This window comes from Salvia splendens, chromosome 1, assembly GCF_004379255.2.
Source record: "Salvia splendens isolate huo1 chromosome 1, SspV2, whole genome shotgun sequence".
Lineage (NCBI taxonomy): Eukaryota > Viridiplantae > Streptophyta > Magnoliopsida > Lamiales > Lamiaceae > Salvia > Salvia splendens.
Genome location: NC_056032.1, coordinates 37,412,617 through 37,436,903, shown reverse-complemented (window position 1 = coordinate 37,436,903; position 24,287 = coordinate 37,412,617). Strand labels below are relative to the sequence as shown.

Here is a 24,287-nt window from a genome sequence, read left to right as displayed (position 1 = left end):
GACCCGCAAATAGTTGTTTAAAGAACGGTTAAAGAACGATAGGGAAACAACGTCGTGGATGGCCTAAATCGCCGAAGATAACAAATGAAACGCAGCACTAATTCATTTTGTTCAAACACCACTACCTCCTTGGCCCCACCTCACCGATCCATTCTCTCCCACAAAATATATTAGTAGTAATATATAAAGCTAATCTAATACTCCCTCCGTCCCGGGCTACTCGCTCATTTCCTTTTCGGCTCGGAGATTAAGGAATGAGTGTATAGGAAAGTAAAAAATGACGGCTGTAGGTGAAATTTTTTACTAAAAATGGAAAGAGTGCAAGTAACTTGGGACGCCCAAAAAGGAAATAAGTGCGAGTAGTGCGGGACGGAGGGAGTATTTCTGTGATTAATTGTTAAAAATAATTTACATTATCAATATTTCTAGTAATAATATTTTTAAGTTGATTTCAATAAAGCTGATTTTGATTGGGACTAAATATGTATATCAAATATCGATTTTCCCGGTGAAGAAAAATTCTTTATAATAATGATTCCTTTATGATTAAATAATTTTACATTTAGTTTTATCACAATTACATCCAATAATATTTAGTTTTTTTCACAATTACACCCATTCCTATAAGACTATACCTATGATTAATACCACTAATTCATTTTTAGTAATCTATGACAAAAACATTGAATCAATTTTATATAAATATATTTAAATATTATATTTCACTCTCTGCTATAAATATTAATATTGCAAATTCATTGTTAATAACTGACTAAAATTTTGCTATAAATATTAATAATGCAAATGTATTTTTAATTTTAATGACTAAATATGTTGGAATCAGCTTTATAAATACATTACTCCACTACTTATATATTGTGTGTGAGAGAGTGGATCGGTGAGGTGGGGCCCAGGGAGGTAGTGGTGTTTGAACAAAAAGAATTAGTGTTGCGTTTCATTTGTTATCTTCGGCGTTTTATAGGATCTGCTCCCCCAATTCCCCCACGCCCAACCCCTGCCCTAAACCTAGCCGATGGCCTCCGCCGGCGACCCCGCCGCCCCCATCGTCTTCCACGAGGAAGAGGACCTCCTTGACGACGATGAAGACGACGACGGCGAGAGCTTCGACCACTACGACGACGATTCCGCCTCCTCAGCCCCCGTCGCTCCCGCCGCCCCCGATCGTCCTCCCCCGCCCCTCTCCGCTGCTCAGGTAACCATCGCCGTCCCTGGCCTCCCCGATCCCCACCACCACCAGCCGGAGATCTCCGTCCCCGCTAAGAAACCCCCTCCCCCACCGCCCGACGAATCGCGGAAGCTCTTCCAGCGCCTCTGGACCGATGAGGACGAAATTGAGCTGCTCCAGGGCTTCCTCGATTACACCACCCTGCGCTGCGGCCCCCACACCTCCTCCCAGCACCACCACGATACCACCGCCTTCTACGATCAGATCAGGAACAAATTCCAGCTCGATTTCAATAAGAACCAGCTTGTCGAGAAGCTGCGTCGCCTCAAAAAGAAGTACCGCAACGTCATCGGTAAATTCGGCACTGGCAAGGACCACGCCTTCAAGACCCCCCACGAGCAGGCCACCTTCGAAATCTCCTCCAAAATTTGGGGCAACACCGCCGTCAATGGCGCTGCTGCCTACCGCGCCGCTCCTGTGCCGATTGACGATGACGACGACTCCCTCAACAACCCTAATTTCAATAATTTTGTTGATTGCCAGAGCCCCAATCTAAACGGCATTGATATAAACGCCAAAACTCCGCGCTCCAGGAAGAGGAACCGTGTCGGAGCGGTAAAATTAGAGGAGAAGCAGCACAACGCCGCCAACATCAACATCGGCAACGCTCAGCCGGTATCGGCCGTGGCGCCTATGGCTGCTCCGGTGATTGGCTTGGGGATAACAGGATCTTTATCCGGCGTGATTGAAGAGACTGTGAAGAGTTGCCTATCGCCAATATTCAAAGAGCTACTAAGCAATTCGATGAGCCCTAATCTGAACAGCAACGGGTTGCCGTGCTGTGGAAATGGGTTCGGATTGGGACGAAGCCCGATACCGTTGTGCTTGGGGACAAGCATGGGTTCAGATAAAGAGCGGTGGAGGAAGCAACAAATACTGGAGTTGGAGGTGTTCTCGAAGCGGCTGGAGCTGGTGCAGGATGAGATTAGAGACCAACTGCAGGAGCTTAGGTCCACGGGGAATTGATCGATGCAATTCTTCCTTGGGGCAGTAAGTAGCGTTTCTTGTTTGTCCTACTTTATTAAAACTGCTTTGGGTTCTTGTTATATACTATTATATGTAGATTATTTGATTTGGATGATTGTTGATAAGTGTGGAACTGCAGCTCATGCTTAGGCTATGATTGATAAAATAATGATTTGAGATTGGTGATTATGTTCTTCGTTTTGCTTCTTTCCACATGAAATGCATATGCTGAATTAGAATCCAGTTTCAAACCAAATGTGTTTGCAGTTTCTTTGTTTAATAAGCATGGGTTTGTGAAATTTCCAGGGCGTCGTCGTCTTCTACTGTTTACATGGTGGATGCGAAATGGATACTTGGTTAGTGTAACAGTGTTGGTTGGTTGCTTAGCTTAGTCAGAGAGTAATATACTCACTCATATGAGCGTAGCTCAACTTTGTGGAGGAGGTATCAGATGTAAACGTTTTCTACCTACCTTAGTTTATTTATCTGGAAAACTTGATGCAAAAAGTAGTTATAATATCTAAATATCAATCGGGTATCGTAATTTATAATATTGCTGTAGCCCACAAATGACAAACATCTTTGATCAAAAGTTCACTTGTTGCTTCAAATCAATAGTTAAAAAACCTAAAAACTACTTTTTGCTACACTAAGGTTATACAGTATAATTAACTTTCAATCCAACTTAATTTAATCTCTGAATACAAATATACTCAATTAATTTCTTTCTCGTTTATATATTATAATAATTTTTGCTTTTATCAATATCCTCAATCCAATTTAATACTTTCTCTATCTCAATCAAGATGATATACCATTTTTTTTATTTTCTCCCAAATAAGAGCATTCACAATGGAGGATGTTCTCAGCTAGGGATGTCAATTGGGCTGGCCCGCTGGTTTGCGGGTCAATCGGGTACGGGCTAATCGGGTTGTGGTTTATTTCGAGTTATAAAAAGTTCAACCCTAACTCTAAAAGTTCGGGTTTCGGGCTAGCGCATCAGGTTAATCGGGTTGCTACCGATAATATTAATATGCGACCAGTCTAATAAATAATGATTAAATCTAATTATATTCATACAATGTAAAATATTTGATTATGATATATTTGAGATATATGCTTAAACTCAATCATAAACATGATCAAATACTAATATTTGAAATATTTCGTGGAATTTTAATGCATGGTTTAGAAATTTAAATATTTTTTTAGTGAATTTGAAGTTTTTAATTTATTTATCAATTACTTATATTAATAAAAATTCAATATATAATTTGTATAATTAATATAAATTTGAAAGTTATTTTTTAGCTATCTATATTATAAAATTAATCAATAAAGTGTTGAATTAGAAGTAAAAAATTAGAATAATAGAAATTTTATGGGTTTTCAGGCTAGCCCATCGAGTTTTCGGGTCTGGCCCTAATGGGTTGCTGGCTAATCGGGTTTTGCTTTTATCGGGCTAGAAATTTCCAGTCCTAACCCTATAAATTTGGCGGGCTATTCGGGTCAGCCCACGGGTTACAGGCTTCAATGACATCCCTATTCTCAGTATCGATCGATTGGCGGTACGGTCGTCCCCCGTTGCAGAGTATGCGTTGATCCACGACCCTCCCCCAACACCCGATATCTCATCCACGCCCACCGCGTTCGGCGATGAGATCGCGAGGTCGATCGGCGCCTATCGCGCATTTTATTTATTTATTTTTAATTTCAAGATTCACACTATAATACCACTTCTCCCATTTCAATCCACACTCACACCCACTTCACAACACACTTCTTTCTCTACTCAAAATAAACGACAACAGCTCCGACGACGAGATGCATGAGCTCTTAGAGTGAGCCATGTTGGACTACGCATTGCACGTAGAGGAACAACAATGGGAAGAACAACCGTCGGTCCCTAGGCCAATCCGGGATCGGCAGTAATCCGTGAGCACGTCATATATCATCGATCTGTCTTCACTCTTGATCATAAAAAAAATCTTTTATGCCATTTTAGAAAGTAATCCAAAATTACTCTAATTTTTTTTTTATTTTTTTTGCCATTTTAGATAGTAATGCAAAAATAGTTTAATTTTATTTTTCATCAAATATTATTACTAATGAAGTGAGTTTCATATTTTCATTATTCATTAATACTAGTATTTTATTTATTTTGTTTCTTTTTTTAGCTTTATTAATTTTATATTAATATTCGTGATATTTCTAAAATTTCAAATTTTATCACTTTTATAAATATAATAATAATAATAATAATTATTATTATACAGTAGATGTAATGCAAAATTGATTTCCCAAAATCTTTGCCAAATACAAGTCGAAAAATCTGTCAAATATCCAATTATACGCGGTGTTGTAATTTGTAACTATAAGACCGTCCACAATAGCGCCCAGCCGAGCGTCGGCGCTGGGCGGTCTATTGCAGTCGCCCAGCGGACGAATGGAGAAAGAAACCGCGCAGCGCTGGGAGGTTTCGTGGCGCTGGGCGGTGCGCTGGGCGATCCGCTCGGCGCTATTGCAGCGCCCGGATCGCCCAGCGCACCGCCTAGCGCGAAATTTTTTTTTTTTCCGAAACACTATATATACGCGCTTTGCTCGTCATTTTCATTCGCACCACTTGTTTTAACGAGTACTCTCTCTATCTTAATTTCTGTACAAGATCAACAACGAGAAATGGATCTCAACAACGAGCCTAGTTCCGGGAGTAGCGGGTCACAAACTCCGTGGAGAAGAGGGTGCTTCAAACCTTGCTCATGAGCCTGCAGGACGAGTTGGAGGCGGCACGGAGGGAGACCGGCGGCGGCGGCGGCGGCGGTGGTGGCGGCGGCGATGGTGGCGACAGCGACGGAGGCGGCGACGACGGAGACGAGGAGTGAATTGACACTCCTTTTTATTATTGTATTTTTTTTAAATTAATGTATTTTTTTAAATTATTGTACTTTTTTAAATTTTAATAGTATTATTAAATTTTTCCCATATATGTCTCGTAAATTAAATTTCATATAATGTGTGATTGTTAATTATTTCATTTTGTATATATTTGTTAATAGTGATGTGGATATTATGTGACTAGATTATGGCTGGGTTATTTGCTTGTTTTGATGATGTGGCAGGAGGATTTTTAGTGCTGATGACGTGGCAGTGGCTAGGCTATGGCTGAGCTATTCCTACGCTGGATGAACTAAGAGAAGAGGCCGACTTATTTGTTTCCGTATTTTACAAATCGATTCGTTCCTCTTTCAAACGTCGACTTTTATTCCTCCGCCGCTTCCGGCTACAATATGGGCATCTCCTTCAGTAAAAGGCGCCGTCACGATGATCAGCAATTCCACCACCAGCAGCAGCTAATCCACCCCCCACCCCCACCCCCACCCCTACCCCCACCCTCCTCCTCAAACCCCCCTCCTCCCTTCACCCACCCCCCACCAACTCCAACACCGTCACAACAACCATCGCCGCCTCCCTCCTGCAATCCAACAAGCTATGCTTTCGCCGCCAACGCCCCCCACTCACCCGCCCCTTATCCCGCGCTGCTGCCCCCTTACGGCCGCCCTCCCCCGCCTCTTCCGCCGCCCTACAACTACGGTTACAACTTCTCCGGCTACTACTCCAGGCCTCCGGTTAACATGATGGGCCACTACAACTACCGCCCCTATTACGCTCCCCAGATCAGCGCCTGGGGCCCGTCCGCCGCCGCGCCACTCCCGCAGCTGCAGCAGCCTGCTCCCTACGTCGATCACCAGAGCGCTAAGAAGGTTAAGAACGATGTGAATGTTCACAAAGACACAATTAGGCTTCAATTGGATGATCTCTCTTCCGATTGCCACTTGATTACCTTCACTTTTGATGCCTTGGTTGATGGAAGGTAGGGATTGGATTCGAATTTTGGAATTCGTGTTGCTGGTCAATACTGTATCGTGTGCTTGCCTTGATAAATGGTTTTTCTGATGTTGCTTTGATTTTCCCTTTGTTTTGATGAGAATTTGTCTTTAGCCTGTTTTGGGAGGGGCTTAGAAGGGGATCAGATATACATTAATCAATGAAACTGGTTAAGGCATAATCAACTTATCTAGATTACAGATAAAAGAAACTAACAAGTTGATCTTGATGGCTTGTACGTGTAGTATGTTGATCACTTGAATGATTTGCAGTCATGAGAAGTTGATCACAATGGCTTGTAGTTGTCGTAAGTTGATAAATTGTAGTTGTTGGCGGCTAGATTATCCTGGAATTAACATGATAAACTGTTCTGATGCACGGCAGGATTGTCTTAAGATAATCACTTCATGTATTTGCCTATTTGGTTATGGTTTGTGAAATGTTCATCTGCTGACGGTGTGGTTCGTGTTATTTTTCTGTCAGGAGTTTTGTTGCTGACTCTTACATATTTTGTTTCTTGTAGTTAGCAATGCCAACAGAATTGCATTGTGATTAGAGATTTAACTAGAATTGCTTGTAGTCCCTGCACCGACTATATTGATAATAGCAGACATAGCTTGAGTAAGCTTCACATGAAAAGTTTTGTGAACTCAGTCACATTTGTCAAACAATGAGTGTGCAGTTGATACCCCAAGTTCAACAGTCCAATCTCTAACCAAACTTGTTTATCTATCAGACGATCAAATGAGGCTTTGGTGAACTTAAGATTGTGTCTGGGATTAATTTATAACATCTTAGTATTTGATTCATTTGCTCAAAAGGTCAAACTATTATGAAATTAAGAGGATTCTTGGTCCTTTTGAAAGATAATAATGTGGAAATTAGTAGTCCTCTGAATAGAGGGTTAGTACACTTCAATACTTTGAATTAGAGTTTAGCTGATCATCTTTTGCATGTAAAATAATGCATCATGTTAGATTGTGACACTCGGCACTACATGGATATCCCTGTAACCTAACCATGAATACAATAAATACTGATGATGATAAGATTGTATCTGTTGGTGTATCACTGTATCTAGCATTCACCTTGCTAAGCTTGAAACCTTATTAATCTCTAAATATCATGAAAGTATATGATACAGAATCCCACTATGTAGTTACTGACTTACTGTATTGATGCTATACTATGATTATGTGTAATCGTTGCCTTATGGATGTGTTATGTATTCTTCAGAGGCTTGGCCCCGACCAATCTAATTTTAATCTTTTACTGCAGAATTACCATCTTCTATTTTGCTAAGGAGGGGGAGAACTGTAAATTCTCTCCAGTTTATCCAGAGATTTTGCCAGTTCAAATCCCATTTCAGAAAGGACTTGGGCAGAAATTCTGCCAGCCTTCAGGAACTGGTGTGGACTTAGGCTTCTTTGATACTGATGACCTGTCAAAGCCTGTGCCAGGAGAAGATATTTATCCACTTGTCATAGTAGCAGAGTCATATCTAGCATCGGCACCTGTGGATGAGGGTTCAAAAGAGGAAGTTCTAAATGTATCTCCTAATGCTCAGATCACTCAGGCTGTCCTACAAAAGAAGGAAGACGGGAGTTTTCAAGTGAAAGTAATAAAGCAGATTTTAGCAATTGATGGTGCACGGTATGAGTTGCGTGAGATTTTTGGGATAAGCGATTCAGATGAAGCTACCATCAGCGACGCTGACTCAGGAAAAGAATGTATAATTTGTTTGACTGAGGACAAGAACACGGCTGTCTTACCCTGTAGGCACATGGTAGTTTCCTCAACTTTAACATTTTCTTTTGATTGGGCCTTTGGGTACTGAAACGGGTGAATGGGCCTTTGGGTACTGAAAATTCATCCAAAATAAGTTTGATCTAGTTCAAGTTGATAATTAGTTCCTTGTCGAACAGCTCTGGAACTCTGGGATCTTAATCCATCTACTGCAGTTTTCTAATTAGGGATACAGTTAAACTCTTTTTTTCAAACTGAAACCAAAAGAAATTAGTTACAGAAAGACAGAAACTGATCCTTAATTTTTGTGTTTTGTAGAAGCCTCTTTACCTGTGCCTAACAAGATTAGTAGGCATCATTGGAGCAAAAACTTATAACATATCTACCTTTTGCTATTCCAGAAATTTCATAATAAAAAGTTTTTTTTAATTGTTTTCTCCCTTGTCTACTATCTGGGGATCTTGTTGAGAGTATGCTGCTTATTAAAGCGATTATAGCACTTCACATTCTTCTATTTAAATTAGTCAAAGCTGTAAAACCTCCGAGAAAACCAAAAGAAGAAAGTGTTTAATGTTAAATCCTGGATACAATAATGAAACCTATTTCCTCATCTGGCGTTTGGCGCCATATCTGTTCTTGCGGATATCGTGTGCGCACAGTGCTTGTGCTATCTATCGCTCTCCTGATAATTCCAGTTTTACTGTTTTGCAGTGTTTGTGCAGTGACTGTGCCAAAGAGTTGAGGATCCAATCAAATAAATGTCCTGTGTGCCGGCAGCCCATCGAGGAGCTTCTGGAGATCAAGATCGATGAAGGTAATGATTCCACACAAATTTAGTGTAGTGCTTCTTCTTCCGTGACTACATGTGGATTTTTCCTCATGGACTTATTTGCACCTTTAGAAGGAGGGGCGTCGTAGCTTGCCATGGGACAACCATCATCAACAACCAGCTTCTCTATGAATAGTAACTATACACAAATTTTACTTGTAAGAATATAATCACTTCTCATCAGGATCTGTACAGTCCATACCGAATCTTTTCGTTCTATCCCTATTTTTTATTTTGTTTTTTTGTTTACTGTTTACGGTGTTTTATACTTAACTAAAGTTTGTATATTTTACTTTGCTATATTAATTTTGATTTGATTTGATTTGATTTGATTTGGTGTACCTGTTTCCGAGTAATGCAAAGTTTCGGTATATCATTCCTAGTGAAAAATGATGATGATTCTGTTTTACCAGGAAGTATCTAAATAGGAGTTTTCCCAGCACAAAATGTGGAATTGAGCTACACCTCCTATATTATATCATGTATTTCAAACTAGTATACTAAGTATTAATTTTACATGGTTAGCCCAATAACTAATGACTGCATAATCAAATTTGTACAAATGACATTATATATTCACATAAAATATACTCCTATACGTGTAAATAAAAATGGAACTAATAGTATATCTTAATAAGTTGTACAACCCTCCATTACGTGTGTTCGATTTTTATGAATTAACGGGAAGAGAACAAACAAACTTTGTTGTGGAATTTTTGAGCTACACTTCCTATGTTATGTCATGAATTTCAAACTAGTGATTTCCAACAACTTGGTTGTGGAATTTTTGAGCTACACCTCCTATATTATGTCATGAATTTCAAACTAATAATTTTACATAACTCGCCCAATAACAAATTTCAAACTAATAATTTTACACAACTCGCCCAATAACAAATGAATAAATCTTTTGACTCGTCATAAAGCAAGAGTCGTGCGGCAATATGGGAGAAAATGCGGTACAACTTTGTCACTTCCTTCTGTAGAGTGTTATCAAACTTCAAGGAGTTAAACAACAAACATTTGATGGAGGAGTTTGTTATGATTTCTTGGCGTATATGATGGGCATAAAACAAGGCGGTGTGGAATGGAAATTATATTCCGCCTGGAGTACTAGTTAACAAAGCTTGGGAAACACTTGTAGAATGGCAAACAACACATGCTTGAAAACAAACATGCCCTCTTGCAGCCCCCACGCGCCTCCACCATTTGCCACTGGAACAACCCCATTCAAAAGCGGGCAATGTTATACGAATGCAGCTACATTAGCTGACTCGAAAAAGATAGGGACAAGTTCTTTATTGCTATTGAATAACAATTTATTCCTTCATGCGTTTTCATCTTGTCAGCATGAGATACTACCACCGGTGTATCTGAAGCGATAGACATTCGTACTACACTTCAGTATGTTTCTCAACACTGCCCTGGTTTAGGTATTATATACATTGATGCACAAGGGGTAGTCTTCTCCATTATGAACACATCACCCGATTGGTCTGAATACAGAGCCGTCATATCGGAATGTCAGCAATTACTACTACAGAGGTCTGATGTAGTAGTTGCTTGGGTTCGTCGTTCAAACAATACGTCAACGCATATTCTAGCTCGTAACTCCTTCAATTTTTTTCTTTTTATGTTTTGGTCTTTTATTTCGAATTGTAACGTTGAATGCTTTCTTAATTAATGTAGTGTTGTTTTTGAAAAATATTAACATAAAATATAACATGTAAAAAAAATGGAACTAATAGTATATACGTCGTACAACCCTCGAATATATGTGTCCGATCTTTATGGATTAACGAGAAAAGCACCGCCTACAAATTTGTTGTGGGCGTGGAAGGTTTTGTGTGTATATAGAGGGTTTATTTCTTTTTAAAAGTCCCTCGCCCTAGTGTCTTTTTATTTAATTTTTGATCCAATGATTTTTTGGGAAATGTGAATACTTAAAATTGATTTCAAGAAGAGTCAAGTTAGCTATAATAGGATAGACTTAATTTTTTTTTGACAAATTTTAAATTGAAAAAGGTTATAAGATAAAGAAAAACCAAACACCAAAATGATTATATTTGAACAAAAGAATCGAATCAAGTCGAGTCCAAAATTCTGGACATTTTATAACATAAAACTGTTTTATTCAAGATCGACTATTGTCCAAAAAATATAATTATGACGTCGATAATGATATAGTATTGTAATTAAATGCATACAAAAAGAGGTCTTAATTAAGTCATAACCCCTTCATCACTCCCATTGATCTTCAATTGACGAAGGCCCCTTTTTGCTCCAGATTTGCTCTTCAATTTTGTGCATACTTTGAAGGAGGGCTGAAATTTAAAGCAGAAGGATCATCATGCACTCGTTCGGATACAGAGCTAACGCTCTGCTAACCTTCGCCACCACTATTCTCGCGATAATGTGCGCCATGGCCTCTGTATCCGACAACTTCAATTCGCTCTCCCCGACCTCTGAAGTTCAGGTAAACTTTGAATTTGGTTTTTTTGGATGCTTGCGTGCTGTGATTAGTTGATTAGATTCGCGTTTATGTTTGTTTCATCCCTGATTTTGAATTCATTTGTGGGTTTTAGGTGTTGAACATAAATTGGTTCCAGAAGAAACCGGATGGTGATGATGAGGTAATTCTTTTTGTTCGGACTTAATCTGTAGATTGTGCGCAAATTGAGTTGAGATTGAAGGAATCATTATCATTTCTTTGTATTGTTTTTAGCTGCTGCTAATGCGCGGCCCAACCGATCTGCAAATGAGAAACCAGTAGTTGAATTATGTGTTACTTGACTTTGGAATTTAGGCTTTTGTTGTTACCAAAATGTTTCAACTTATATACCAAATATTTCTAGCCTCAAGCGGATCATGCGATTGTAATCCTATTGGCAATCTTTAATTCCAAATCCAGGGTCCTTTTCATGTGCTATCTTTATCTTGTTACGCAGTACTTCCTCGGAAAAGCTACTCTGTAAAGGAGATCTTATTATGTGAAAAAGAATAAAATATTTAAATATAAATGGGTTCTAAAGGTTTAATCTAGTAACTATGGAAACCTGTTCATAGAGTTTAGATGCATGTATCGTGAAATGAAAGGGACTAAACAGGAGCCTGATTTTCTCAATGTCTCTTGGATCAACCTTTTGATACTAGATTGCTTCCCAGGAAGGTGAGGCCCACTTATGCATAAATTTTTCTTTAACAGTGAAAATCTATTGTGCAAACATGGAGATGAATCCTAAATTCTGGTGGTTCAACACTTATCTGGTGTCAACATATTGTTATTTTCTATGGTATATTTGTTGTTACTTTTACTTAACACAAGGTTTATAGATTCTCCTGTTCCTTCCTGTATGTGTGGCTTGAGCAGCTACAATAGCACATTAGAGAACCGTGATCATCATAGTGAGTACCATATATAAAATCTTGGGGACAAGTCTCCCAATAATGTCATTATAATTGACCCATCAACCTAAATAGTTAGTTTCCATTTTGTAAAAGGGAATACCCATCTTAGGATGAGTCAAAGTGAAAATGACTTGTCAAGTATCCTATATTTTCCACACTTGGTCGAGCAGGGTACCACTTAATTACATATTGTTGGAGCAATTTCTCAACAAGTCTTGTAAACCGTATAACGGATGAGAACTTTTTTGATGCATAAAGCAAATAGTGTCCATTTTCACTCCCTTTGGTCCCAATATGATTTTCTGCATTTTAAGCATGCATGTTAAATTTTTTAGGTGAAAGTTTGAGAAAACAGCTTTAGTTTGGTTTAGGTTTTCAATTTAAAAATAGATTCTATAACCATGATACATCTTAGATATCTTTATAATAATGTTCCTTGTGATGGAGATAAGCAATTTTCCTTATTCAAAAAAGAATAAGATCATGTTTGACCATTAATGAATGTGTGTATCCAAGGTCTTTCACTAAGATTCAGAATGATGCATGTGCATTTGTAAATAGTATATCAAAAGAGAACTTGGTTTTGCTGCTAGTTGAGTTTTGGAGAAGGCCTACTTTGCTGCTTGGTGAATGTGTGCTCATCTTCACACTTGTCCTCTTTTGTGTGGTTCTCCCCACGTTGAAATTGCATAAACCGAAAATGGGAGTAAAAGTTAAGTACATTTAGGGACTCCTCTCTTATATACAATTTTTTGGCTCTCGTTTTCTAGCCACATGCCACTGGCACCACCTCTTTCAGGGGATATGTGGATTGGTATTGATCTGATGATCTATGGTTTTTGATAAACAAGTGTATTGTTTTATGCGCTGTGCTAATACGGAAATTATAATCCTCTCAGTTCTTGATTCACTTTGAGGAACAACCGTAGAGTTGTGGTGGCTTACATTTTTGTTTAATGAGTGCTTCAACATAATGCAGGTTAGCCTGACACTGAATATATCAGCAAACTTAGAGTCATTGTTTACATGGAACACGAAGCAGGTTTGTCCGCATTCTCTATATTCAACTTTTCTCTGTGAACTGCCTTCTGTTTTTTGATGCCTTTTGTTGGGGGAGGATATTGTTATCTCTTTCCCTGTGAGCTTTGATTGATTTGTATCTTATTTTTTGTCTTCTCCCATGCGTTTGTTTTTATTTTTATCGTGTATTCGTTCACACAGTTCAGTTGGCATGACAGTATTTCTACATATTCTTTACTTACTGACTATAGGCTATGCAAAATGTACTACAGCCTGAGGACAGCCTATGCACCTCCGACTACTTTTACTTCAAACTTGCTCCTGTATTATGTTTTCTCTACATCTCTCTTCTCCATAGGTTCATATTTTACAAGTTAGGGAAAAGGTAGAAAAACACAGCGCTATGGGCTAGCTCCTTAATATAGGCATAAATTATCGTAATTTGTAATGAATTTCCAGTTGCTTGTTGCGCTTACAGTTAAATTCAGAACTGACGAACTATCTGTTTTGGTTTTTGTAGGTCTTTGTATTCTTAGCTGCTGAATATGGAACCCCGAAAAATGTGCTAAACCAGGTAAGCGAATTTGTGAGGCTGTTCAGCTGGCTTTTATTTTATGATGAATGTGAGTTATAAATATAGTTGCCATACTTTGATGACATTTAGGAAGTCTTGTATTTTAATTCTGGTTACCTTTTCAATCACTTGAGTTTGCTTCTTTCATTGGGTGTACATGTCTCCCTTAGTCATCACACTTTTCATTATGGTGACGAGGATTTGTATGTTTTGTTTTGTAGGTCTCTCTGTGGGATGGTATTATTCCCTCAAAAGAGCATGCAAAATTCTCGATTCACACTACTAACAAGTACCGTTTCATCGATCAAGTGAGTTAAATCTGTGTTACTTTGGTTTTTCAGGTGCTAGCCTAGTTAAGATTAACTAACCAGAATCTGTTCCCTCTTTCTTTTATATAGGGAAGCAATCTACGCGGTAAAAACTTCAACTTAACATTGCATTGGCATGTTATGCCGAAAACTGGCAAGATGTTTGCTGACAAAATAGTGATGAGCGGATTCCGCTTGCCGGAGGCCTACAGATGATCAACATTCCATATCAGCTCTAACTTTAGCCTTTGAAAAATTCAAACAACTTGAGAAATTTCAAAAAAGAAGCACAATTTGCGTAGTTTTTCATTACTTATACAAAACTTGTAATTTAAGATTTCCTAATTTTGTTTTTATACATTTATTTGACCTTTAAAGTGAATGGTAATTGGCTAAGTTGGTGCATGAGTTTCAAAATGTAATTCTGTACGTAGTTGTGAGTGATGATAAATCTTGATCCACTATTTTATCACCAGAAATGTTGATTGATGTTAAAAAGTTGGATCTGATATTCCATTGACTTATTCCATCCATATAAAATTGAAGGGTTAAATAGTTCCTAATGGTTACCCAAAGTATTAATTTTTTAATGAACTTCAAGTTGTTACTGTATTCAAACAAGTGTTATTCCAAATCGGAAATAGATACTGACTTATTGAAATGATGTGGAAGACGATAATGAAACCAGAAATTGAAGTAATTCTGTGTTGAAATAAATACTACTCCCCTCGTCCCATAGTAGATGTCACACTTGGGGATTGACACAAGATTTTAAGAGGTGTTGTTTTATGTATTAAGTGAAAAGAGAAAATAATATATTTATATTAATGTGAGAGAGAACTTTTTTCCAAAAAAAGAAATGTGACATCTTTTGTTGGACAAACTAAAAAGAAAAGTGTGACATCTACTATGGGACTGATGGAGTAGTATTTTACTCCCTCCGTTCGTCATTAAATGTCTCATATTTAACCGGCACGGATTTTAAGATATTGTTTGACCTTATGAAGTAAAGTGAGTAGAAAAGTTGGTGGAGTGTGGGACCTACTTTATATATTGGTTTTATAATAAAATGTGAGTGAATGAGTTAGTGGAATGTAGGGTACCTTAACAAATATGATAAAAGTGAAATGGAACATTTATTGGCGGATGGATGAAAAATGAAAAATGAGACATTTAATGGCGGACGAAAGGAGTATAAAAATTGGATATATCGATAGTGAGATAAACTAAAAAGGAAATATAAATATTTTGAGTCGGACAGAGTGTGTTTTGATCTATGCAAAAATCAATCTTAATACAAAAATGCAGAATCAATCATACGGAGATCGTATTTAGGTCATTGCTAGTGTATTTTTAGGTAATTATAGTAAGGATGACCTAAAATGATTTTAACATGATCTCAAACCCGAAATTTATAATATGACCTAAAATTACTTTATAATCACCCTCCGTGTTTTTGATTAATTATTGACCATTATATTGTTAAATCTTATGGTCTGGATTTTGTATTGAGATAAATTTTTCTATTGATCATTTTCCGGGACGGAGTAATACATAGTTAGCTTCTTTTTCTCCTGTCAATAAAAGGAACGTAACGCATATCAGATTTTCTCAATCAAGACTGAAACTGAAAGCATTCATTAGGGGAGGGCATCTTAGTTTTTTTTTACATAATTTGTAGATATCAGTTGACTTTTTGTAAATATTCATCTCGAATGATTTTATGCACCGTCTCATAAACCCACTAGACTCATTTCAGGTAACTATAGAAAAATAATTTTTCACATTAATTGTCTACTCGGTCATTAATTTTTATTTCCACTTTTTACCATAAATATGAAGTATGTCCAATATTTCACTAATTTATCACACTCACATTTTTATTATAAAAGTAATACATAAAAATGAGATCAGTATAAAATCTTGAAATAAAGTGCACAATTATCGGGGATAAGGAGTATAAAATCTTGAAAACGAACAAAACAAAAAGAAATCGATCCCTGCCCACCAATTATAGATGAGTCTTGTTCACCTCACAAAGATGTAAAACAATTCACAGAATCACGCGTTCTCATGATAAGTTACAAACAATTTTCATCAAATTTTACTCTTGTTACTTGAAAAGGCTCTTGCAGATGTGTGGTAAAAATGTGATTAGTGTATAATGATAATTATAATTTTTCAACCCTTAATCAGGACCCGACTAATTAGTTTGTAGATCATGAGTCTTAATTTGTCAAAATCCAATATGTTGAGGGAAGACGTTGGTATAAAAAAATCCATTAATATATGAAGTACATGAAAAACATAAGTTACAATTAAGATCAAAGAGAAAGATTGCCAAGCATCGATCATCCGACTCTTTTTTGTCCGCAACTCCTTGATAGGATGCTGAGCATTATGGATACTAGAAGAGAGGTGAGACCTCTATCTTTAACAATATTAATGATGAAGCAAACAAAAAAGAACAAGGTTTGTTTGAATGGAATAATGATGGCGGTTTTAGTAAATAAATAATTGTATAAAGGAGGTGAGGAGATATGATAACAAATTGGACGATGGTGGATGGGGAGATGCATGGTGGGAGTGGGGTGATTAGTACTTGTATGGTGGGAGTGGGGGGATTAGTAAAGGTAAGGTGGGGTGGAGGTGATTTGTAAAGGTAGGATGGTGGTGGAGGGGATTGGTGATTCGTAAAGGTAGGATGGTGGTGGAGGGGATTTGTAAACATATGGAGGAGGTAGTGGTGATTTTTATATGTAGGGTGGTGGTGGAGGTGATTCGTATTTGTATGGTGGGGCTGGAGGTGATTCGTATTTGTATGGTGGTGGTGGTGGAGATTTGTAAATATAAGGAGGAGGTGGTGGTGATTTGTATTTGTAGGGTGGTGGTGGAGGTGACTCGTACTTGTAAGGTGGTGGTGGAGGAGACTTGTAAAGATAAGGAGGAGGCGGTGATGACCCGTATTTGTATGGTGGAGGTGGAGGCGATTCATATTTGTAAGGGGGTGGTGGTGGAGATTTGTATAGATAGGGAGGAGGTGGTGGTGACTCGTACTTGTAAGGTGGTGGTGGGGGAGACTTGTATACATAAGGTGGAGCTGGCGGTGACTCATACTTGTAGGGTGGTGGTGGTGGTGATTCATACTTAGAAGGTGGTGATGGTGGAGACTTGTAAACATATGGAGGTGGTGGTGGAGATTCGTATTTGTATGGTGGTGGTGGAGGTGACTCGTACTTGTATGGTGGTGGTGGTGGAGACTCGTATTTGTAGGGTGGAGGTGGATGCGATTCATATTTGTAGGGCGGTGGTGGTGGAGACTTGTAAACATATGGAGGTGGTGGTGGAGATTCGTATTTGTACGGTGGTGGTGGAGGTGACTCGTACTTATAGGGTGGAGGTGGAGGTGATTCATATTTGTAGGGCGGTGGTGGTGGAGACTTGTAAACATATGGAGGTGGTGGTAGAGATTCGTATTTGTATGGTGGTGGTGGAGGTGATTTGTACTTGTATGGTGGTGGTGGTAGTGGAGACTCGTATTTGTAGGGTGGAGGTGGAGGCGATTCATACTTGTAGGGCGGTAGTGGTGGAGACTTATAAACATATGGAGATGGTGGTGGAGACTCGTACTTGTATGGTGGTGGTGGTGGAGACTTGTAAACATATTGGGGCGGAGGTGGAGATTCGTACTTGTATGGTGGTGGGGACTTGTACTTGTAGGGTGGAGGTGGAGGCGATTCATACTTGTAGGCAAGTGATGGTGGAGACTTTTAAAAATATGGATGTGGTGTTGGAGATTCGTATTTATATGGCGGTGGTGGAGGTGACTCGTACTTGTAAGGAGGTGGTGGTGGTGATTTGTATTTGTAGGGTGGTGGCGGAGGTGATTCGTACTTGTAAGGAGGTGGTGGTGGTGGTGACTTGTATTTGTAGGGAGGCGGTGGAGGTGATTCGTACTTGTAAGGTGGTGGTGGGGGAGATTTGTACACATAAGGAGGTGGTGGTGACTTATAGTTGTAAGGTGATGGTGGAGGTGATTCATACTTGTAAAGTGGTGGTGGTGGAGATTCATATTTGTATGGCGGTGGTGGAGGTGACTTGTACTTGTAAGGTGGTGGTGGTGATGGAGACTCATATTTGTATGGCGGAGGTGGAGGTGATTCATACTTGTAAGGCGGCGGCGGTGGTGATTTGTACTTGTAGGGTGGTGGTGGAGGTGATTCGTACTTGTAAGATTGTGGCGGGGGAGACTTGTACACATAGGGAGGAGGTGGTGGTGACTTATATTTGTAGGGTGGTGGTGGTGGTGGAGGTGATTTATACTTATAAGGTGGTGGCGATGGAGATTCATATTTGTATGGCGGCGGAGAAGGTGACTTATACGTGTAAGGTGGTGATGGTGGAGACTCATACTTGTAAGGAGATGGTGGTGGTGATTTGTATTTGTAGGGGTGGCGGTGGAGGCGACTCATATTTGTAAGGTGGTTGCGGTGGTGATTTGTATTTTTAAGGCGGCAGAGGAGGGGATTCATACTTGTAAGGTGATGGGGGTGGAGATTCATATTTGTACGGCGGCGACGGTGACTTGTACTTGTAAGGTGGTGGTGGTGGAGACTCGCACTTGTAAAGTGGTGGTGAAGTTGAAGATGAAGCCATAATTTACCTACACAACATTCACAATTCAAATTAAACAATAAACAAACCTAAACAATTTCAATAATCCAATATCACAAAATGAAACATCAATATCAAATAATGCACAATACACAAATTCACCTACACAACATTGCACAAAATCATAACACAATTTACCTACACAACATTAACAATTCAAACTAAACAATATACATCAACCTAACAATTTCAATAATTTGTCACTAGGGTTTAGGTTTATAAGCCAAATAAAACTCAAATAAATCAAAGCCCACGTAAACCAAATTAATTTGTCCAATTTTTAAGCTATAACAACACTAGAGTTTAGGTTTATAATCAAATTTATACTCTAACTAAACACCAATATCTCAATTATCTCAACAATACACAAATTCACTTAAACCCAAACAATGCAACATTAATTTACAACCCAAATAAACCTAAATAAAAACGGTATTCAATTACTCTAATATTGTAAAAATTAAGCATACTAACCGGAAAATTTATCAAATACGGGGAAGAATAGCACCGATTGATGGAGGGAGGGCCAAATCACCGATTTCGGGAAGGAGAGGTTGAGAGAATCGCGATTTGGGGATGAGAAGATGAAAACCCGGACGAAAATGTGATGTGTGTGCTGTGTGTTTCGTGTTTTGGGGAGGAAGACTGATATAGGGTTTCTGACTAAACACGCCGATACCGTTGGCGTGTCTAATTAAAAACGCTAGTTCCGTAGGCGTGTAATGAAAAACACCAGTAGGGAAGGCGTGTTTAACTTGAACCACGTCAGTGTAGCATATCTCTCTATATTGAAACACGGCAGTGGTGAAGGCGTTTTTATGTAAAACACGCCAACCATCTTGGCGTGTTTTAACAAATACTGTATTTCAATACAATACGACGACATACGGATCTAAATTGTAAAACGCCAATGCGGGTGGCGTCTTCACTTATAAACACGCCAATGTGGGTGGCGTTTTTCCTATATATGAAAGAGATAACAAAATGGGTACATTTACGTTATTTTAAAGGTAAACTACCCTATAAACCCGATTTTCTCTCCAGGTTCGAAAAATGGCGGAAAGTTGAGAGTTTGTGGCTATGAGTGGAGAACGCTTCACTTCAAAGACTTCACTCGCGAGAGCACCATTAAAGTCTTGGTTGCTCGCAGGGAAGGAGAGGGAGAGGGAGATGAAGCTGGCTCCGTTTGCCTTATGCAACAGCCATGTTGTCTGGCAGTACCGTGTAAATTTTTCATTTTCATTTTCATTTCATTTCATTTTACTATGCTAGAATCCTAATGCCGGTGTCAAATCGGGTTAGTTTTCAATGTAAAGAGTAGGAGATTGGAATGAGTATATCTTTCCATGAAAACATACATATTCCTTGCCCATGTTGAGACTCTGTTTCACTGATTTGTTTTACAGATGTGAGGAGTATGATATCTGTTGGATTGGCTACCATGGCATCATGCAATTATGAGCTGATGAAGAATGCTATACTTGGGAAGCAAAATTTGAGTGTTCTATGTATTGGTCATGGTGGAGGAAGCATACCTCTGTTTCTGGCTACTGAAATCAAAGGTTTACTTAAGTCTAAAATTTAAGTTAATCAACTGCATGAGATTTATGCTCAACCCAATAATTATTTTATAAACATGAGATTAATAATAACTCCGAAAAAAATATGGATTTATAAATTGAGTTGATGAGTCCAATGAGAGATTAAGTTATTTACAACGGTTGCCATTCTAAGTTCTAAAACAAGCATATGGTAGTCTGCATAGAAAATGAGAATTAAATGTGACAAAATAAAGTGAATGATACACTTATTTACTACTACTACTACTATTATACATGTTTAAAGTTTGGTGAAGCCGGCAAAGTTGTTAACGTTAGTTATTAACCAAAGTGTGAACATTCAACTAAAGTGTGCTATTGCGAACAAAACGGCGGTGGTTGGGCTTTGAAAATTCATCAATCTGTACATATAAGTTGAATGTGGATTCATTTATTAGGTCAAACTGAACCAGCCATAAGTGAATTGAAATTTATGAAGTTTTAATTAAATACATTAAAACTTTGCCAGATTATTTTCTTATCAATATTAGTAACTGGATCTTTGTGTTCAGCAACTCATCAAATCTAATTGCAGATGCGCGCATATCCACATGTTTCTTAATTTAAAATTTTGGATCGGTGATTCAAAAATTATTATGAGCATGCAAATTTACTACTATGTCTGTATTAATACTCGCAGCTACGTCTAAATATTAGTAGTACTGTTTAATGATTACCTCTATAATATGGAATGCGCTAAAATCAAGTCGTATTAAGACATTTAACGAATACGTAGAACCTAAATCCGATGTTTAATAGCAACTCTTCAAATATCTAATTTTTACTTGCGAAAGTCAAATCAAAGTTGAACCAATTATGTTATACAGTATTATAAACTTATCCAAATCAATTGAAAATATTTAGAAAAAGATTTTGAGTATTTCAGCGAGCGTGTGAACACGCGCAATTGGTGCGAATAAGCTACTAAAATGGGGTCTCATTCAAAGTTGACACCCTACGCTTTTGGTATTCTCCGCCCGCCAATCACACACAAAAACCAACGCAAATTTCATACAACAGAACAAATCCCTAGATTGGTGATCCTAAAAGAGACGGTACAGTATGGAGGTTAGAGCAAGAGCGCCTGGGAAAATCATACTCGCCGGCGAGCACGCCGTCGTTCACGGATCCGCCGCCGTCGCCGCCGCTATCGATCTCTACACTTATGTATCTCTCCGCTTCCCCACTCCCGAGGGTACTGTACTTGTTAACCCCTTTCTCTTGTTGTAGTAATTGTGATTGATGAGAAATGTTCGTTTTGTTGTTGACTTTCCTTCGTTTGGTGTGATAGTTCGTTCAACTAATGTATTGTGTTTGTTGGGGGTTTAAGCGGCCGTAATCTGGAAATTAGCTCATCGCATAGTTGCTATACATAATCTATTTCACAATCTGCGTTAAGTTTGTTTGGAGCTTCCTGATTTATTTATGATTCAAGTTCTTATTCCCGATTCTGTTCTACCAAGTACCAACATGAAGCATAATTACTCAGTTGATGGCCTGTCGACGTATATCTGAAAGATTTGACTTCAGTGTGTTCCTTGTGAATATATTAATTCATGAGAAAGTAAACTATAGATACAGCCGCATTATTACTATGTATCAGTGTATCACTATCAAGGAATCCAAGACTCTCGATATAGAATATTAGCAGCTCACCTGTTTTTATTTCTTGATGATGCCATATTAAATAATACTGTACTATAATTATATGCTACTTTGTATGTTTTCCCTCTCTCATTGTTAAAATTCTTCTTCTTCTTCTAGATAACAACGATGCACTGCAAGTCCAGTTCAAGGATGTGGACTTGGAATTTTCTTGGCCAGTTGGAAAACTTAAGGAAGTTCTGCCTGAACTGGGCAGCAAGTCTGCTTCTACACCTTCATCATGTTCATTAGAGACCACAAAAGCAATTGCTTCATTAGTTGATGAACTAAATTTAGCAGAATCTAAGCTTGGACTAGCTTCAGGAATTTCAGCTTTCCTTTGGCTATATACATCAATCCATGGGTGTGCAAATAAGCTCTATACATGTTTCTAATACTTTTTATAATCATGAATTTGCTGCATCTAATATAGTTGCATTTTGTTTACTTTATCAGTGATAAGCCAGCTAAAGTTGTTGTGAATTCTGAGCTACCATTAGGCTGTGGCTTGGGTTCGTCTGCTGCTCTTTGTGTTGCGCTATCTGCTGCCCTCCTTTCACTGTCTGATTCTTTGAAACTTGATTTTAGCCATCAAGGTTGGCAAACATTTGGGGACAGTGAACTAGATCTGGTAAACAAATGGGCATTTGAAGGTGAAAAGATTATCCATGGGAGGCCTTCTGGGATAGACAATACAGTTAGCACCTTCGGTATGTAAACATTCTCCTTTGATATCCTCAATCTTTATAACTTTTCAGCATTAAGAAGAAAAATAAAGTAGAGCAACCACTATACGATCTATCATTGGTATCTAAGAACTAAGAAGCAATTGATTGACTGTTGTCTTAGGTACAGAGCATGCTGAGTGACTAAGTATTCAGTCAGATTGTTTGAAATGGTTATTGTGATAATAAATAGCCAAACCACTACATGAATTATATAGGTATGGGGTACCGTGATAGTAGTATTAATATTTGAACTTCAAAAGGATTGAAAACTGTCATGTATAGAAGTCAAATAAATGGAGGAGTTTGTATGCTACATGTTTTCATGGCTAGCAAAGACAATATGATTGTATGTGAGATATGCTTCCTTACTAGGTAAACATCTAAACAAGGTAAATTTTAACTAAATTTTTTTATTATACTGTTTCAGCAAAAAAAATTAGTAGACTATTTCAGCTAAGTAGCTAACAATTATATTACAGGGAACATGATAAAATTTAGATCTGGCGAACTCACACGTATCAAGACGAATATGCCTTTGAAGATGCTTGTTACTAACACGCAAGTTGGAAGAAATACAAAAGCATTGGTTTCTGGTGTGTCAGAAAGGGCAGTGAGACATGGTAGTGCAATGAGTTCTGTATTTAAAGCTGTTGACTCGATAAGCAATGAAGTGGCTGCCATCATCCAGTCACCAGTTTCTGATGATCTTGCTATAACTGAGAAAGAGGAAAAACTAGGGGAACTGATGGAGATGAATCAGGGATTACTCCAGTGCATGGGGGTCAGCCATGCTACCATTGAGACCGTGATCAAAACTACGTTAAAATACAAGCTAGCCACTAAACTAACTGGAGCTGGTGGAGGAGGCTGTGTCGTCACACTACTACCTGCACGTATCCTTTTTGTCTGTGCTATTTATTCGTTTTCTGGTCAGTTTTTTTGCTCACAATCATTCTGTTCTATACCATCAAGACCTTTTTCCAATTTTGTTTGACATATTTGATGTGATAAAGATGATTTCCATGACTAGATGACCTAGTATTAGCAGGAACGGTGGTTGACAAAGTAATTGCCGAGCTAGAAGAATGTGGGTTCCAATGTTTGATAGCTGGAATCGGTGGAAGAGGCATGGAGATTAGCTTTAGTGGTTTCTCCTCTTAACATAGACCAGAAGCAACACCCAAATGTAAGATCTATCCCTTATTCTTCAAATAATGATTTGAAGATCTAATCATTCTGTCCGCTTGTTTCTGTGTCTGTGTGTGTAGTTTTTTCAGGCTAATCACTATTTCTTGTATGAACTACTTACATTGTTGTTGCAATCTATATTTTGCATCTGTACTGTACCACTCGAGAAACAATTTTAAGTAAAGAAAACTTTGTATTTTTATCTGTTTGAATTCTTATGTGTTGTCTCCAGAGCAATCTATATTATTGATGATTAATAATGGTTTCTCATTTATCCTGTGATTATGGTGACATTTCATCATCAACCAATCATATGGGATTTGATGTGTATCGCAAGATTTCGATGTTTGCAAATCGAAAGGTTTGTGTATTTTAACCTTTTCTTCCCAACCACAAAAGTTTCAGCTTTTCCACTGCCCTTTTTGCTTAAACTGACGCTTCCTTTACATTGTTTTATATGCTCTGAGATATCT

The 24,287-nt window shown here is 38.3% G+C and overlaps 5 protein-coding genes across 5 annotated transcripts; 4 read left to right on the top strand and 1 right to left on the bottom strand.

Moving 5' to 3' along the window:
* The first annotated feature begins 908 nt into the window (after nucleotides 1-908).
* LOC121799717 (probable transcription factor At3g04930) lies at nucleotides 909-2,719 on the top strand. Its single transcript, XM_042199175.1, has 2 exons — nucleotides 909-2,236; nucleotides 2,519-2,719. Exon 1 carries the CDS (start codon nucleotides 1,034-1,036, stop codon nucleotides 2,210-2,212), a length of 1,179 nt encoding a protein of 392 aa, XP_042055109.1. The 5' UTR covers nucleotides 909-1,033; the 3' UTR covers nucleotides 2,213-2,236; nucleotides 2,519-2,719.
* A 2,749-nt stretch (nucleotides 2,720-5,468) lies between these two features.
* On the top strand, nucleotides 5,469-9,002 carry LOC121799713 (probable E3 ubiquitin-protein ligase LUL4). The gene is made up of 5 exons (XM_042199162.1): nucleotides 5,469-5,578; nucleotides 5,645-6,083; nucleotides 7,376-7,883; nucleotides 8,555-8,657; nucleotides 8,745-9,002. Exons 1-5 carry the CDS (start codon nucleotides 5,500-5,502, stop codon nucleotides 8,759-8,761), a joined length of 1,146 nt encoding a protein of 381 aa, XP_042055096.1. The 5' UTR covers nucleotides 5,469-5,499; the 3' UTR covers nucleotides 8,762-9,002.
* Nucleotides 9,003-10,907: 1,905 nt separating this feature from the next.
* Nucleotides 10,908-14,399, top strand: LOC121799703 (signal peptidase complex subunit 3B-like). Its single transcript, XM_042199152.1, has 6 exons — nucleotides 10,908-11,148; nucleotides 11,258-11,305; nucleotides 13,060-13,122; nucleotides 13,621-13,674; nucleotides 13,896-13,982; nucleotides 14,073-14,399. Exons 1-6 carry the CDS (start codon nucleotides 11,023-11,025, stop codon nucleotides 14,196-14,198), a joined length of 504 nt encoding a protein of 167 aa, XP_042055086.1. The 5' UTR covers nucleotides 10,908-11,022; the 3' UTR covers nucleotides 14,199-14,399.
* A 2,336-nt stretch (nucleotides 14,400-16,735) lies between these two features.
* Nucleotides 16,736-18,454, bottom strand: LOC121784242 (extensin-2-like). Its single transcript, XM_042182419.1, has 2 exons — nucleotides 17,767-18,454; nucleotides 16,736-17,439 (listed from the first exon to the last, which is right to left on the bottom strand). Exons 1-2 carry the CDS (start codon nucleotides 18,452-18,454, stop codon nucleotides 16,736-16,738), a joined length of 1,392 nt encoding a protein of 463 aa, XP_042038353.1.
* A 2,760-nt stretch (nucleotides 18,455-21,214) lies between these two features.
* Nucleotides 21,215-24,026, top strand: LOC121799693 (mevalonate kinase-like). The gene is made up of 5 exons (XM_042199143.1): nucleotides 21,215-21,449; nucleotides 22,019-22,262; nucleotides 22,355-22,608; nucleotides 23,106-23,519; nucleotides 23,666-24,026. The coding sequence occupies exons 1-5, from the start codon at nucleotides 21,317-21,319 to the stop codon at nucleotides 23,785-23,787; spliced, it is 1,167 nt and encodes a 388-aa protein (XP_042055077.1). The 5' UTR covers nucleotides 21,215-21,316; the 3' UTR covers nucleotides 23,788-24,026.
* The last annotated feature ends 261 nt before the right edge of the window (nucleotides 24,027-24,287 follow it).